The 15212-nt window shown below is 42.2% G+C and overlaps 1 protein-coding gene and 1 long non-coding RNA gene across 8 annotated transcripts; one reads left to right on the forward strand and one right to left on the reverse strand.

Annotated features, from left to right (window-relative positions):
* Positions 1–6684: 6684 nt before the first annotated feature.
* On the reverse strand, positions 6685–9751 carry LOC109642616 (golgin subfamily A member 6-like protein 22). Of its 7 annotated transcripts, none has more exons than XM_069517961.1 (4): positions 9600–9751; positions 7416–8289; positions 7290–7331; positions 6685–7226 (listed from the first exon to the last, which is right to left on the reverse strand). In XM_069517961.1, exons 1-4 carry the CDS (start codon positions 9632–9634, stop codon positions 6939–6941), a joined length of 1239 nt encoding a protein of 412 aa, XP_069374062.1. In that variant the 5' UTR covers positions 9635–9751; the 3' UTR covers positions 6685–6938. The 7 variants fall into 7 exon arrangements, with proteins under 7 accessions (XP_069374062.1, XP_069374061.1, XP_069374059.1 ...); XM_069517960.1 differs by having other exon boundaries at positions 6685–7247; XM_069517958.1 differs by having other exon boundaries at positions 7290–8289.
* On the forward strand, positions 6914–9014 carry LOC138406145 (uncharacterized). Its single transcript, XR_011239769.1, has 2 exons — positions 6914–6999; positions 7057–9014. It is a non-coding gene; the product is annotated as an uncharacterized lncRNA (long non-coding RNA).
* Positions 9752–15212: the final 5461 nt, after the last annotated feature.

Raw genomic sequence — 15212 nt, forward strand, 5'->3', positions numbered from 1 at the left:
AAGTGGAAGAAAGCTGCAGCCAGCATCAGCTCAGTCAAGGAAACAGCCGATTCACACGAGGCAGGTTTAACACAAACCACTGATATGATTAAATTACAACTTGAAACGGGTCATAGAACATTTCAGAAGATTCAGATTTATTTTTAAGTGTAAAAGATTTGACTTGTAACATGATATATTTACAGTAAGACTCAAGCTCTTCAATCCGTCGACAATATTTGCTTTGATAAAATATCTACTGCAAAACACAAACCCCCCCGACATCAAACTGCAGCAAACAACAGTCTGAGAAATTAACTATAATTAACTGCACACACACACACACACACACACACAGCCTCTACAACAGTGGTGTATTTGTTGGAAGATTAGAAGACAAACAGCGGCTGCAGTGCCTGAGAGATTAACACACACTTACAGACCCACAAACACACACACCCTGTTTACACATAAACCTGAAGAGCGAGACTCGTGTAAGGAATTACAGCAGCTCGGTGCCCAGCGCAGTCAGGCAGACAGGTATTGATAACACTGCAGCTGCTTATTGCCTCATTCCTCTTCCTCTGTAAACAACATACCTCTCTGACTCAGCCTCCTCCTCCTCCTTTTTGTTTCTCTCTTTTCTCAGACTGGTCTCATGTTCATAACACGAGCGTCGAGTCTTAAAATGCAGATATCAAAGAGCTGAGGGGCGTTGAGGGGGAGAAATTGCTTCTCCCCTGCAGGGGGAGGATTATGTGGAGAAAACATGAAGCAGAGTGCAGTTGCTTCAGTAGTTTAGCATCAGCTTGGATGGCCGATCATGTGGAGACAGTTAAAGGGTGTGAAAGACTCCAGGACTGAGCTCTGACCGACAGCAACAAAATAAGAAAGTCTTCCCTGTAGCTTTACAATTTAAAAAGACTTATCACAATGTCTAACGTATCACCTGTGTTATTCTGCAACAGCTCTTAATTAAGCTACGAGATCTTTGCACTGAAGTGAAATATACAAATAAAAAATATCTTTTCTTTAGTGAGGTGATAAACTGACACTGTGACGTTGCCTCTTCCAGTTGTTTTGTAATTTGTTTGCACCTTTTACTGTTTAATTCGATGCAGAAACTTGTTAAAGGGGAAGTCCGGTGATTTTCAACCTGGGCCGTAGAAGTGTTGCTAACAAAGGTACAAAAAACAGCCGCTGTGTTATGATTCATTCACTAACCCACATTTATAAACACAGGACTGGACTCTGGAATTCAAATAAGAAATGTGCAGCTCGTACACAAGTAATTCTGCGTTTGGGAGGACCCAGTCGTTTCTCTCCATTCTATAATTAAATCAAAGCCACACAATTAAAGTTAATACAGAATGAAAATGAAATGATATGCTCCATTTCCTCACCTAGAAATCCCCACAGTGATTCTGGGCATCACTTCCTTTCAGTTTCTGACTCTCTTACTCCCTCTAGCTCCGGCCTCCTCTCTCTACCTCATTCTGCTCCTCTCTCTCTCTCTCTCTCTCTGCCTCATTCCCATTCGACTCACTCCAGTCTGTTTAGTCGCCTCTCCTCTTTCTATATTCTGCCCATTTTCTGCCTCAGTGGCTCCTGACAAACACGCAGAGTATTGGCATGTACAGAGGACGGCGCAGCAACAACAGTCCTCCTCACGGACACACATCATTAGTCACAGAGGCCTGAATTCACCCACAGCTGTAGAGACAGTGTGTTTGAGCTAAAGGCTCCTGGTGAAGTTCAGCAGCTTCAGGTTCTGATGCACAACAGGAAGGACGACGTCATCACCAGATCAACAGTGACGTCATCTTCACGAGCGTTTTCTGATCTGAGTCTGAAGCTTCATGTGTTTGTTCGTAATTTCATTTCATCTGTTTTAGTTTCACTTTGTCATTTTGTCTGACACACGTACGTCCTGTCGTCATCACCTCGGTGGGCGGCGTCCGCCCATACTTGACTCTGATTGGTTTGTAGGCGGCGTCTGCGTGTTGGGGCGGGAAGCAGTGTTTCGGTTATTTGCTTAATTTGGTTGCCATGGTAACATCATGACGGTATCACTAGCAGCATCAGCACCTCCAGGCGCAGTACTCCACAGTACCACAGTACTCCACAGTACTACAGTAATCCAGTACTCCACAGTACTCCACAGTACTACAGTACTCCACAGTACTACAGTAATCCAGTACTCCACAGTAATCCAGTACTCCACAGTACTCCAGTACTCCACAGTACTCCAGGACTCCAGAGTACTACAGTAATCCAGTACTCCACAGTACCACAGTACTCCAGAGTACTACAGTACTCCACAGTACTACAGTAATCCAGTACTCCAGTACTCCACAGTACTCCAGTACTCCACAGTAATCCAGTACTCCACAGTACTCCACAGTACTACAGTAATCCAGTACTCCACAGTACCACAGTACTCCAGAGTACTACAGTACTCCACAGTACTACAGTACTCCACAGTACTCCAGTACTCCACAGTACTCCAGGACTTCACACTAGTTCAAGATCACCTCTTCACACCTGATGTTCAGCTTCAGACTGAACTGACGAGTCTGAAACAAACCAGGTGTGAACGTCTACAAGTCCCAATCCTAAATGTTTTCTTTAAAGAGTTTAAATCTAAAGTTTCTTGTTCCATTTAATCATCTGGATTTGTTTCTGCTCTGTTCTTCATCCAGCAGTTAATCACAACTCATGTGTAAAGAGCCAAATGCCTAAAACCACTTTAAACTGTGTCCTCTGCCCACAGAGCGACTGCATTTCAGATGCTATGAAAGAGTTGGTGGATGAAGAATAGATCAAATAAACTAAGCACTGGCAGTTTTTACATTTTCATTGAGTTTCAAACAGCGGCTCTAACAGAAAGCCTCTTTCCTCCACGGCATTGTGCACACAAGCTCCAAACTGTTTCCCCAAAGTAGGACTGCATTGATCCGTCTCTCTCAGCATGAAGGTGAGGAACAAAGTGTGTGTCTGTGTGCGTTATCATGCAGCTCTTCTCAATTACACACACAGCCATTCAATGCAAAGACTCACACAACTCGTTTAGGCTTTTATATCAGCGTGATTACAGTGCTCCGCTCCTGCTGCCCCTGTGCTTCTAGTGTTGTGTTGTTTATCTGCACTGCAGGGCATTGTGTTTGTTACAGCTACGCACCGCGGCAAAGCCATAAACATTCAGATGAAAAAGAAACAGACAAGACAAAGGAATTCCTGAAAGTCGTATGGGAGAGAAGGAGGGTGATGCCCAACAGAGCAAGAGAAAGCCGAGGCTGCGGAGGGACGCAAACCAATTTTCAAGTTTATAAAAAGGTGTTATCACGGAAAATTTTCCAGGTTTAACATCTGTACGAAGAGATTACTGAACTGGGGAGCTGCGTCAAACTGAAGAAAAATGCTGCTGCCTTTCGTTTGGTGAAATGTTCATTTGAGCGATGAGGACAAATACTTGTTTGTACAAAACCACTGGAATAATGAAAACGACCACATGCTGCAACAAATATTGAAAATCGCCTGAGCATTTACAAACACACAAAAATTTGTTTTTGAAGTTATGCATTTTTCACCGAGGCAACAGTGAAGCTCTGCTCGGCCAAACAAATCCCTGAATCGATCAGCAAAGTATCGATCAGAGTCCGACAGACTGTTGCTCTGCTCATTAAACCAGCCACAGACAGACAGCAACACAGCCAGATGTTTTTAGAATGAGTTCTGTGAGAAGAAATACAAAAACCTGATATTAGTAATATTCTCCTTCTGTATTTAAAACTCTCTGGATTATTGAGAAACAAACTAAAGTTGTAGAGCTGGAAATCAGTTCTCTATGAAATGATTTATGTTATTAGTTTAATGCTGTGAGCCCCACAAATTACTTTTCATTCTGCTCCACTGTGTTTTAGTTGAGACTCAAAAGTCACAGACTAACCTGAGGATCGAACGTGAAGACATTTATCACTATAATCATATCTCAAGCCTCCACTCTGAGGCTTCTTGGTCTGACTCAAGGATACTACACGCCTACCTACACCGCCCACCTGCACCAATTGGATGGTACCAGCTGTCAATCACACTGTGGTATCCACCCCCTCCCTTACACCCAGTGCTTCCTGGTCTGTTTGACTCTAAATGATCTAAATTGATAAATGAACATCAGCAGTTTGAAGAAGACTTGAGACTAAAGACTGAGACAAAAACTCAGAGGACAAAGTTTTCTGAAGAGGAGGCTCCAGGGACAGAAAGGTCACATGACCCACCGCCAACTGTTTCCAGCACATGACTCATTAATGAAGAACAGAAGAAGTGCTGGACCTCAAACTAACACAAGAGGGTGAAACAGTTTAGAAAGACTTTGGTCACAAGTTGATTTAACTCAGGAAACAGAAAAATACAAGTCGATGTAGAGCTGGAGAGAAACAGAGAGCTTTGTGGTTCTTCTACCTTCCTCATCCAACCAGTATTTACACACACACACACACACACACACACACACACACGCGCACACACGCGCACACACACACAGCAGAGGAGAAAGTGAGCTGGTGCAATTTGGGCCAAACCAGTGAAACAACTACACAACAGAAGTAAAGCATCAGTAAACACCTTGTTGTTGTGTGTGTGTCGGGCGAACAGTCAAAACAGTGTTTTTTGAGAATCCCGATCTCAAGACAATGTATATATATATATTTATATATTTATATATATATACTGTATATGTGTGTGTGTTTGTGTATTTTTTTCTGTGTGACTGTTCTCATCAGAAATGCATTGTTAGATCATCTTGGGTGCATCATTAGGTTAGAGCTATCGAGCTAAAGCCAGTTTTAAATGATGCATTTCATCTCTAACTTATTTATTTATACGCAGGAGAACACGCACCAGACCCCGATGATACAAGACACAAAATCCTCTACCACCATGAACAAAACATTTCAGGGCAAAGCAAAGATTTTAAGGTTAATTAATTTATCATCAACACTTCCCACTTGTAAAACAGCAAATATGGTCTTTTCTGCGGAGCTCTCTGCACGGTGTCTTCTGGATGTGAAGCTCAAGTGGTAAATGGTGAATCTGGCCCGACTATCACAAACCAAATTAACTCCACTTTATGCACTTTTCTTCACATGAGATGTTGCTATGGCAAACCGGAGCACACGGCCCCCAGTGACATCATCCACACAACATGGGTCATGTGACAGTTTGAACCGAATCTGGGCCCAAACTATTTTGAAATGTGGAAAACCAGAATGAAAAGAACAAGATCCAGATTGACCTTGATTGATTCATTTGATAAAAGCAAGTTCAGCTGAAGAGACAGAAACAGAAAAGTTGGCAGAAGTCACAATGAAAAGACGACAGAGAGAGAAAAGAAATAAACCTCTCTCTCCCACTCGACTGTAAATAACGACAAAACAAAGTCAGAGCTGTTTTAAAAGGACTCGTCTCTCGGCCGCTGTGACATTTATTTACTTCCACTGAGAGGCCTCCCGGCTCCGCAGTCAGTCAGGGTTTAAAACCCAGACACTCGGATCGCCTCAAATGCTTCGACGTGCCGTGATGTGAGAGTCAAGAACGAGTCGCTCCTTTGAATAGTCTGAAAAGTTGAGAAATAAAATGATTTCTCCTCAGGGACACTCACGTCTCACATCCAAATATTACTGTGTTCTTTTACATCTCTGTCTTTCTCCCTTCCTCATCCGTCCTCACCCTCATTACAGCCTCTCTCTCCCCCGCCCCTCTCTCATCCACATTCCTCCAATCACACACCAGCCCCGGCGCTTTAAAAAGAAAAGATGCTCTTGAACTCTGCTTGAAAGTGAATCCCCCATTGACTTCTGATCTCCCGTCTCTTGAGCGGCTGTGGTTTTCTAAAGCGAGGGCGACTGAGCCGTCCCCGAAGTGGACGACAGCAACAACACACAAACGGATGAAGGGCGAGAGGAGGAGGAGGCTGCTCCCCTTCACTTTGACGCCTCCTCTGATTGGTCGGGTTTGTTTATGGGCCCGGACAGTTATTTGGCTTTGTGCTGACCGGTTGCCGTGGTGATGGAGCACGAAACCCACTGTGTGCTTCTTAGTGAATGAAAACATGATCTTCAAAGTGTGTTTGTGTGCATGAGAGACGGAGACACTGTTCAGGTGCTGATCGATTTTAAGAGAAAAGCACCAAGACTCCATCAATATCTTTTCTCCCTCGTCGTCGCTGATGCTGGATTTTATTTCTATTCTCAGCGCAGGGTCGAGTCATGCACACACACACATGCACACGCACACATGCACACACGCACACACACATTTTTCTTCTGCCAGCTTTGTAAGTACATTAAGAAGATTAGCTCCACTTACAGGGAGGAAAAACATCTGAGATAGTCAGAGTAAAGTCATGTAAGTGAGTCTTAAAGTAAGTGATATTAAAGGGATTAAGAGATTATTTAAGTCTCCGTGTCGTGTTAGGTGAATATTAGATGATCACTCTCCTGAGGAATGTGCAGCAACTTAAGTTAAACTATAGTTTGACAAAAGATAAGATGGTGTTTGATGTTTTGTCTCATCTCTCGCTCCACCGTCCGAAATTTAGTTTGATATTTTCAAGAACCTGGAAATAACCTAGTTAACAAACCTGTGACTATAAATAGAAGCACATAGTCAGAAGTTGATATCAGATCAATACTGACTGTTACTACATTTTTCATTGATATTGAAAAACAGATTTTTATTGAATCGTGCGTGATCAGCAGAGGCAGCACACAGTCAGAAACAGGGCGGGGCTTAACACAGATACATTTTTACAAGTTCTGCTTCTTTTCATTCCATTTCATGGTTTGAGGTTGTGAACAAATTTCTTTTTGGTCTCTCCTGAAGATTCAGACTGGAGGCCGTCACCAGTGGGTTTTTTATCCTCTTCACTTGTAGCACTGAGCTTTAAACCAGCCCCCTCCTCATTGTTCCGAGAGCTGGTCTGAGACCTGTGTTTCAAAGTCCGAGACATCCACTTCAGAGGTGTTAGAGTCAAAGCCGGAAAACTCTATTTCAAAGTCGGAGACATCCACTTCAGAGGTGTTAGAGTCAAAGCCGGAAAACTCTATTTCAAAGTCGGAGACATCCACTTCAGAGTGTGAGAGCTCCTCTTCATGGTGTGAGACCTCAGGTTTAGGGTCTGAGACCTCGTGTTGATGGACGAAGACCTCTGGTTCAGGATGTGAGTCCTGCTCTTCAGAGTCTGAGACCTCGGGTTCAGAATCTAAGACCTCGGGTTCAGAGTCTGAGACCTCGTGTTGATGGATGAAGACCTCTGGTTCAGGATGTGAGTCCTGCTCTTCAGGGTCTGAGACCTCGGGTTCAGGATGTGAGTCCTGCTCTTCAGGGTCTGAGACCTCTGGTTCAGGATGTGAGTCCTGCTCTTCAGAGTCTGAGACCTCGGGTTCAGAGTCTAAGAGCTGTGTCTTGTGCTCTGGTCTGACTGTGAGTCTTTGCTGCTGCAGATTAAGTTGTTCAAGTTTGTTGTTTGAATCTTTCAACTGCTCATCCTTGGAGATTTCAGAGTCTGAACATCGTTTACACTCATCAGTCTCAGAGCCCTGGACTTGGTACTTTGAGATCTTTATCTCAAACTCGTAGATCTTTTGTTCATACTCTGAGATCTTTTGTTTATGCTTGGAGATCCTTTTTTCAAGGTTTGACCAGTTTTCATTAAACCTAGGTTCCTCCTCCTGGACTCTCAGGTTGTACTTCCTCTCAGAGGCCCTCAGCTTCTTTAGGGTGTTGCCAACCTGTATATCTCTAACCAGAGTGCTGAGGCACTGAATCCGCTCTTTGTGGTCATGGATCTCTTTGTGAAAGACTTCTTCCTGGTCGGAGTAAACTGGATGACTCTCAGTGTGAAGACTCTTTACAGTGCGATGCTGCAATTTAACTTTTTGCAGTTCTTGCACATCCTTCCTTTCTGAGATCTTGATATTTTGTTCTCCATTCGAGATCCCGAGCAGAAGGTTATCTTTTTTAAACGTTGCGTCCTTTAGCTGGTTGTTGCAGCCGCCCTTCGTTAATGTAGCGTTGAGGTGCTGAATTATTTTGGCCTGTTTGTGGATAATAACATTTTTATGAGCTATTTTATCCCATAAAGTCTCTACCATATTCCTCAAGTACATTGTCTCCATTTTCTGTGGATAGAAGGTGTTCTTCTTCTGCTGCTGCTGCTGCTGCAGCTCCTTACTGAACTCTGTGTAATGTTGTAGCTGCTTCTCGGCACGTTCTGCTGACATTCTTTCATCCAGAGTCAAAGTGTGCTGCCTAAGAAAAGAGCTCGTCAGAAACATGTGCTCGTCGTCTACGATGTGATTCTGAGAGGATCCATGGGTTTGATGTTGCAGATCAAAGGACTGACTATGATGTCTCCTTTGATCTTTGCAATACTTTCTTGTCCTCTACATTACAATGGACAGGAAACAGATACATACAGTATATATACACATAAATATATATATATACATAAATATATATATGTACATACATAAATATATATATATGTACATACATATATGTACACATACATATATATGTGTACATATATATATATATTGTGCTCTTTCACAGTGTTTACTGAATTTATAGGATTTATAGTTTCTTCACAGCGACACATCAAACAACCAGAGGAGCCTGTTAATGCACATTGTTTAGTTGGTTCCTCTGTGGAGCAGATGATCGACATCTAATCACTGATACAAGTCCTAATCTCCGTCTACACACACACAAGACAACACAACACAAACAGTAGGAAGAAACAAATCGACGGCCCCGTAAAACAGAGAAAAGACTTTTAAAAGTGCTGCTGTTCAGCGAAAAGGCAAAAAAACATATTTCGTATTCGCAATAATGAAATAAATAACAATAAGGAGCAACGTGTATTTTATAGGCCTGTAGAATAAGTTGCTGTCGTAGTAGTTTTAAATCAAGACGGCATCACATTTACAGAAGAACAATGATTAAAGCTGCTTTATTTTTATCTTTCAAAGTTTCTTTGATTCCTCAGAGTTGATATTTTTAAACTTTTATTCCTTTTCTGCATCTAAGAATAAAATAAGGAGACTTTGTGATGATGATTAGACGTAAAAACCTTTTCTGCCTTTTAAAAGATATCCACACTATTAAATAATTACTATTATACTTCATGACATTCTCCTCCTGACGTTTCTTTTAACTTTGTTATGTGCATCACATATTCATGGTAGTTTGTTCATCAGAAATAAAGCGTAAAACAATCACCCACTCTCCTTAATTAATTCATAACCAATTCTTCTTATAGTTAATTTTTTGACATCTCACCGTGTTGAACATCACTTTTTGATCTGCAGGTATCAACAATTCATCTTATTTTATCAAAGCACTGATTCATGGTTCCAATGATGCACCGATAACTGGACTGACACATGTAAGAGTTTTAAATAAGAATATTAATGAGCTTTAACAGAAGCAGCTTCATGAAGTCAGTGATCATGAGACTCACGTGAAACCAAGTTCAACAAGAAACATTTAACTTTGGTCTAAAAGTTTCTACAACACAGGAACAAAACAGTTTGAGGAAAGTTTGACGCAAAACTTACTGATGCAGAGACGTGCGTCCAGCTCCAGCTTCCATCAGACTGATTTACAGAACACCAGCAAGCACCTCATTTATACCCTCTCCAAGATGGTGGACGCTGTCAATTATCCAATCAGAATTAGACACATGAATGACCCGCCTCTACAGGATGCTGCAGGATACATTTCACAATAAAAGCACCGAGTGAAAGGTTTTACAAAGAGAAAAGAAATATATGATGAGTTTCAAAATTAAATATATGAAAAGATTGAAGATATAAACAAATATGAATAAAATTGCATATAAAGATATATATAATAGAGTTTTACATTATTATAATAACTATAAAACTCAAAAAGGTTTTCAACATTTAGCCTCAAACACTAATTCAATATTCAGTGAAGCAGAATCACAGAGTTTTTTAATCATTGAGATTCTGTCTGATAAAAATGTGAAACTTATTAACTCTACTAACCAGGTGTGCTTTGCATTCTGGGATACGTGCTCCTTACAGAAATTTGCACAACACGACCTTTTCTTCTTGCTCCCGCCCTCTGACACGACTGACCAATGAGCAGTGAACGTTCTCAGGAGTTTTCTTGGTGTTTGTGTTTTTCTGTGCAGGAAAAGAAACAAGTTCACAAACTGATGAGCTGAGTCGGACCAGAGCAACAAACTGTGGGTGTGAGAACTCCCCTCACTGAGTGTTTGATAGTAACCATGTGCGGCTCGCCGCCTCACAGGTGAATAACAGGAGATGGGGGGGGCATTGCCTAGCAACAACAAGAAGACCTCTCCCGCAAATAAAGGCCCCGTTGTGATCACACTCGGAGCTTCAGGGGCAAACAAAGAGTTTTCAGGTGGAGTGAAATCACAACTTTCTGCTGATGAGACGTCTTCAAGTGTGAGGAAACAAAATGAAACCCTTCATGTTAAAAATGAAATTTACAACGTTTTAATCCCTGATATTTATTCATGATCATCTTCATTCATCGTCTCAGTCGATCCTCAGGACTTCAGAGTTTATCGTGTCAGAGAGTCTTTCCTGTTGGGACTCTAAGACACAGTACTGAAGAGGACGAGGATCGATGAGAACTGAAGTCATTTTCCATCGTCCTAACTAACTGATCCAAACACACACACACACACACACACACACACACACACACAAACACACTCCTCCCACAGGCCGGCTCCTCACCCGTCTCCCTGCTCGCTGTCTCTGATCAGCCCTGACAACCGCATTCACTGTTCGTTAGGAGAAGTTAGCAAAGAATCCGGAGCAGAGGCACACACACACACACACACACACACACACACACACACACACACGCACACACACACACACACACACACACACACACACACACACACACACACACTTTGACTGGATGGAAACTATCTGAGAAAGAGGTGAGTCTTAGTTAAACAGAGAAGATTTGAAATCAGAGGTGAGTTAGAAAAGCGTTTGAATAGAGAAAGTTTAGCAGCAAAGTTATGTTTGTTATATTAAATGATTCTGATTCAGTTTAATGAACACGCAGCCTCAAACTTTAGTGATGGAAAGTTAGTAGGTACGATAACACTAAAGGTTATTTTACTCCTTGTATGAACCTTTATTCATCGAGGGATCCTTCGTACAGAAGCTGCTACTGTTCATGTGCATTTGGAATATTGTGGAAAAGTAACATTCATTGCTGATGGCGGCGCAGTTCTGCTCCAAACGGACGCAGAACACGTGAGACAGCTCTCGTGCACATGCAAACATGTAACCACGTGTATCTGCGGTCAGTGTGTATGTTGTCACTTCAGGGTGTTGGACTCGGTTTAAAGACAATGGAAGAAGCTGCAAGATGAGTCACAGTCAGAAGCTGATTTCTGTCGTTCTAAAGTTTCCTCTTCAGTTTATGTCTCTTTTATAAAGTCTGGCCTCTAGTTAATGGAACTAATGTGTGTGTCTGTGTGTTGGTTGGGTGCTTGAAGCTTTGTCTCAGGCTGTTAGATCCATGTAAACAGATTACAGACTCACACACACACACACACACACACACACACACACACACACCAGTTGCTGCCAGTCGGCTTTGCAGAGCAGAACAAATCTTGAAAATGAATTATTGATCATGTGGCTCCTATAGGCTCGGCTCAGTGTGCGACGCCCCCTTTGGTCCAGTAATCCTGCACCAACACCACGCTTTGATGTTTTGTATCATTTTGTACTTTAGGTTTTTGTTTCTCGCTTCACTGACACGAGTCTTTACATCAATCAATAGATGACCGAGATGTGTTCGTCTGCACATGTGGATGATTCTCTTCGGACAATCAGCAGCAACACGAGTGAAGTCGAAACTCTACCTGCTGTGAACTTCTTCCTCCTCGGCAGCTGAGTCCTGAAAAGACTTTGCTCTTCTTGTCACGTTTTTAAAGCTGCTCTGATGATCTTCCTCCTGTGAAGTTGAACACAGTGAATATGTGGTGAAACAGTTTTTACACAACCATCAGACGTGCAGGTTTTTATTTGACGTTGTGTTTCTATGAGTCCAACAATTATCTGTGTTTTCATTCCTGACTCTGTAACGGCTGCGTTCTGCAGCTGTTCTCTCTTTGTGTGTCTGTCTGCTGTCTGGTGCTGTGCAGTCACTTTCCGAGCAGAGAACATCTGCCGGCTGCAGCTGGATCCAGGGCGACGATCGTGAAAGTGACAAAAACACTCAAATCAAACACAAACATATGGAAAACATTAAAAACCTCAACAATGTTTTAGGAAATCCTGAAACTCTGAGCAGAGCTGAGGAGAACTGCAGGTCCAGCTTCAGGTTTCTCTCTTTACAGACACACTTTAGTGAGAGTCTGTAATCAAACACACAACATTGGGAGCTGACATTCACAAACTGTGCAGTGATTTGTTTTTGGTCAAAGACACACACACACACACACACACACACACACACACGCCCACGCACACACACACACACACACACACACACACACAGTGACAGCGATGTAAAGGAAACCCTGACCTCACCTCAGCTCCACGGCCTCATGGATTTTATTGGGTCGTGTTTTATTTTGTTTTCAGTCTGTTTCAGTGAAGATAACTGTGCCTGCATTCAAACCCAAAGCTCATTAAGAACCACTCAGTAAAACACAGAAACCACACCGGACGCACGATTTAATAAAACTCTCACACTCTGACGAAAACAAACAGCAGCTCAGTTTAACGCCAGGAGACGTAAATATTTCATTTTGTAATAATATTCAAACTCAAAAGCTTCAACCTGACTGACACTCATGTTTATTTTATCTGAAGCCACAGTGATGATCTGTTCACAGATCACTGCTCTCGTTCCTCTGTTATTTTAATTCAGTTATGATTCATTGAATTTGTATCTGAGACACGACACACGACTGCTCACTTTGGACAGAAGCTCTAGTTTCTTCTGTGTCACTTGTTTTTGCAGAATTTAAACAAAAGCCCTCAGGACTCACGTGGACGTTCTCTCATTGCAGGAATTAAATTCACGCTGGTCCAGAGAATCAGCTTTATTTCCCATGTACGTGCACACACACGGAATTTAACCCTGCGTTGAGTATGTTAAAGTAACGTTCTGTGTCACACAGTAAAATCAGGAGGATTCAAATAATTTGAGATGAAATATTTCCTGAATGTGCATCATCATTTCTGTATTTGAACACAATCTCACATTTAGCATAAGCACAGATTACTAATGAGCTGCAGAACAACTTGTCTTCACTTTACCTCAAATATCAAACTGAATATTTAATCCTTCAACTGGTGAAACAGCAGCAGCACCACGGAACCTTGTGGATAAATATTCTATCACCAAACCATGTAAATCAGAACATGAGTGTGCACAATGCTCACGCTGGAGGGTTCTTCCACAATCAGCGTTAATGAGGCGACATCTTTCTTTCTGAAATGCATGACCCTCGTTGTTAACATATCAAAGAGCTTTGTGAAATAAAAAGGAGAAGCTGTAGGATTAATTCAGTGAAGTTACCCGGAGCCACTGGAGAGGAGAAGATCCTTGGTCTGTGAAAACTGTTAAATAATTTACATAAACAGATATTTACTGAAAGATGCTTCAGAGTTTGAGAAGCTTAACGAGGGTTTTACAACATGTAAGTTTAATGAATAATGATTCCCCCTTGTGAGGAAATCACATGACGATTCTACAAACCACAATAAATACAATCACAAAAACACGTTTTTTATTGATACTGACAGAACAGAACAGAGAGAGGACAGAGAGGAGGAGGAGGAAATGGAGATGCAGAAAGTTAAATTATTGATTTCTGTGAACTATTGGTTGTGAATTGGAGAAAAGCAGGTAAATTATTCACAACAAAGCCTTGAGCCCTGAGAGGCTGCACCGATCTTACTGCCACACACTGTTAACGTTTGGGACAGAGTCATCAATATATTGTCAGAGGCTCAGAGCAGCTCAGACCTGAGGGGGAAAATCTAAAGGGATCATCTTCAGGACAACAGGAACGTTAACGATAGCTTCACGGCCGTCAGCGTGAAGTCAGGAGAACTTCAGCTTTAAGTTGTGAAGCTTTCAGAGAATGTTCAGCTTGACTGACTGAGCAGAGCAGCGATGGTTCATCAATACAACAGAATGGACGAGAGAGAAACAGAATACTAAACACACACACACACACACACACACACACACACACACACACACACACACACACACACACACACACACACAATTGTCTAACCTCAGAGCTTTATCCCTGAACCTCATTCTGCAGCCACCTGCTCCACGCACAGTGTGAGTCAGTGTGTTGTTGTGTTGTTATCACAGTGACACCACATGCTGAGAGAAGTCCAACAAGACGACTCAGCACACCTCGATAAAGTGTGTGTGTGTGTGTGTGTGTGTGTGTGTGTGTGTGTGTGTGTGTGCGTGCACTGGCAGCCTGTGAATACCTGAGCGAACAGAGAGGCAGAGGAGCTGAAAAATAAATGTATTTATTGAAAGACAGAAAATAGGGATTGTGGGAAACAGGAAGAAAGAAAGAAGGTACGATGAAAACAGAGATCTGCTCGGTGGTAAAAAATTCATCTCAAGGCAGCAGGCCGTGCCTAAAGCAAGTTAGGCTCTCAATGATTAATTTATCTTTACACCAATCCCAGAGGAATGTGTGTGTGTGTGTGTGTGTGTGTGTGTGTGTGTGTGTGTGTGTGTGTGTGTGTGTGTGTGTGTGTGTGTGTGTGTGTGTGTGTGTGTGTGTGTGTGCACTCTCCCCAGCAGCAACATTAGACCCGGTGGAAGTCTGGATAATACAGTGAAACAACACAAAGTGCCGGTGGGCATGAGCACTTCTACATGTACAGCACACGTGTGTATGTGAACATGTATGATATATAGATGCCAGTGATTTAAAGTTTGAGTATGAGGCGAGTTTGTTCTTAACAAAAACATAAATGATAAAAAAGCTGTCGGGTAAATCAACAGCAGCTTCGTCTCTTCAGGGTTCAGACTTTTCTGAGAGGAGGGAACGCTGCTTTTGTCAGGGACTATTTTAGGTGGAGGATTAATCTTCATCTGGGGCAGCAAGATAGTTTGTGTGTGTGTGTGTGTGTGTGTGTGGCTCAGTGATG

Source organism: Paralichthys olivaceus, chromosome 21 (genome assembly GCF_024713975.1).
Source record: "Paralichthys olivaceus isolate ysfri-2021 chromosome 21, ASM2471397v2, whole genome shotgun sequence".
Lineage (NCBI taxonomy): Eukaryota > Metazoa > Chordata > Actinopteri > Pleuronectiformes > Paralichthyidae > Paralichthys > Paralichthys olivaceus.

What these genes read in the sequence shown, in the direction of transcription:
- LOC109642616 (XM_069517955.1), bottom strand. Translation starts at nt 9,634, where the DNA reads ATGGAAGCTGGAGCTGGACGCACGTCTCTGCATCA. An exon ending in GGACGCACGTCTCTGCATCA is followed by an intron (nt 8,290 to 9,599) that starts GTAAGTTTTGCG and finishes CTCTTTTCTTAG; the next exon opens with GCAGCACACTTTGACTCTGG.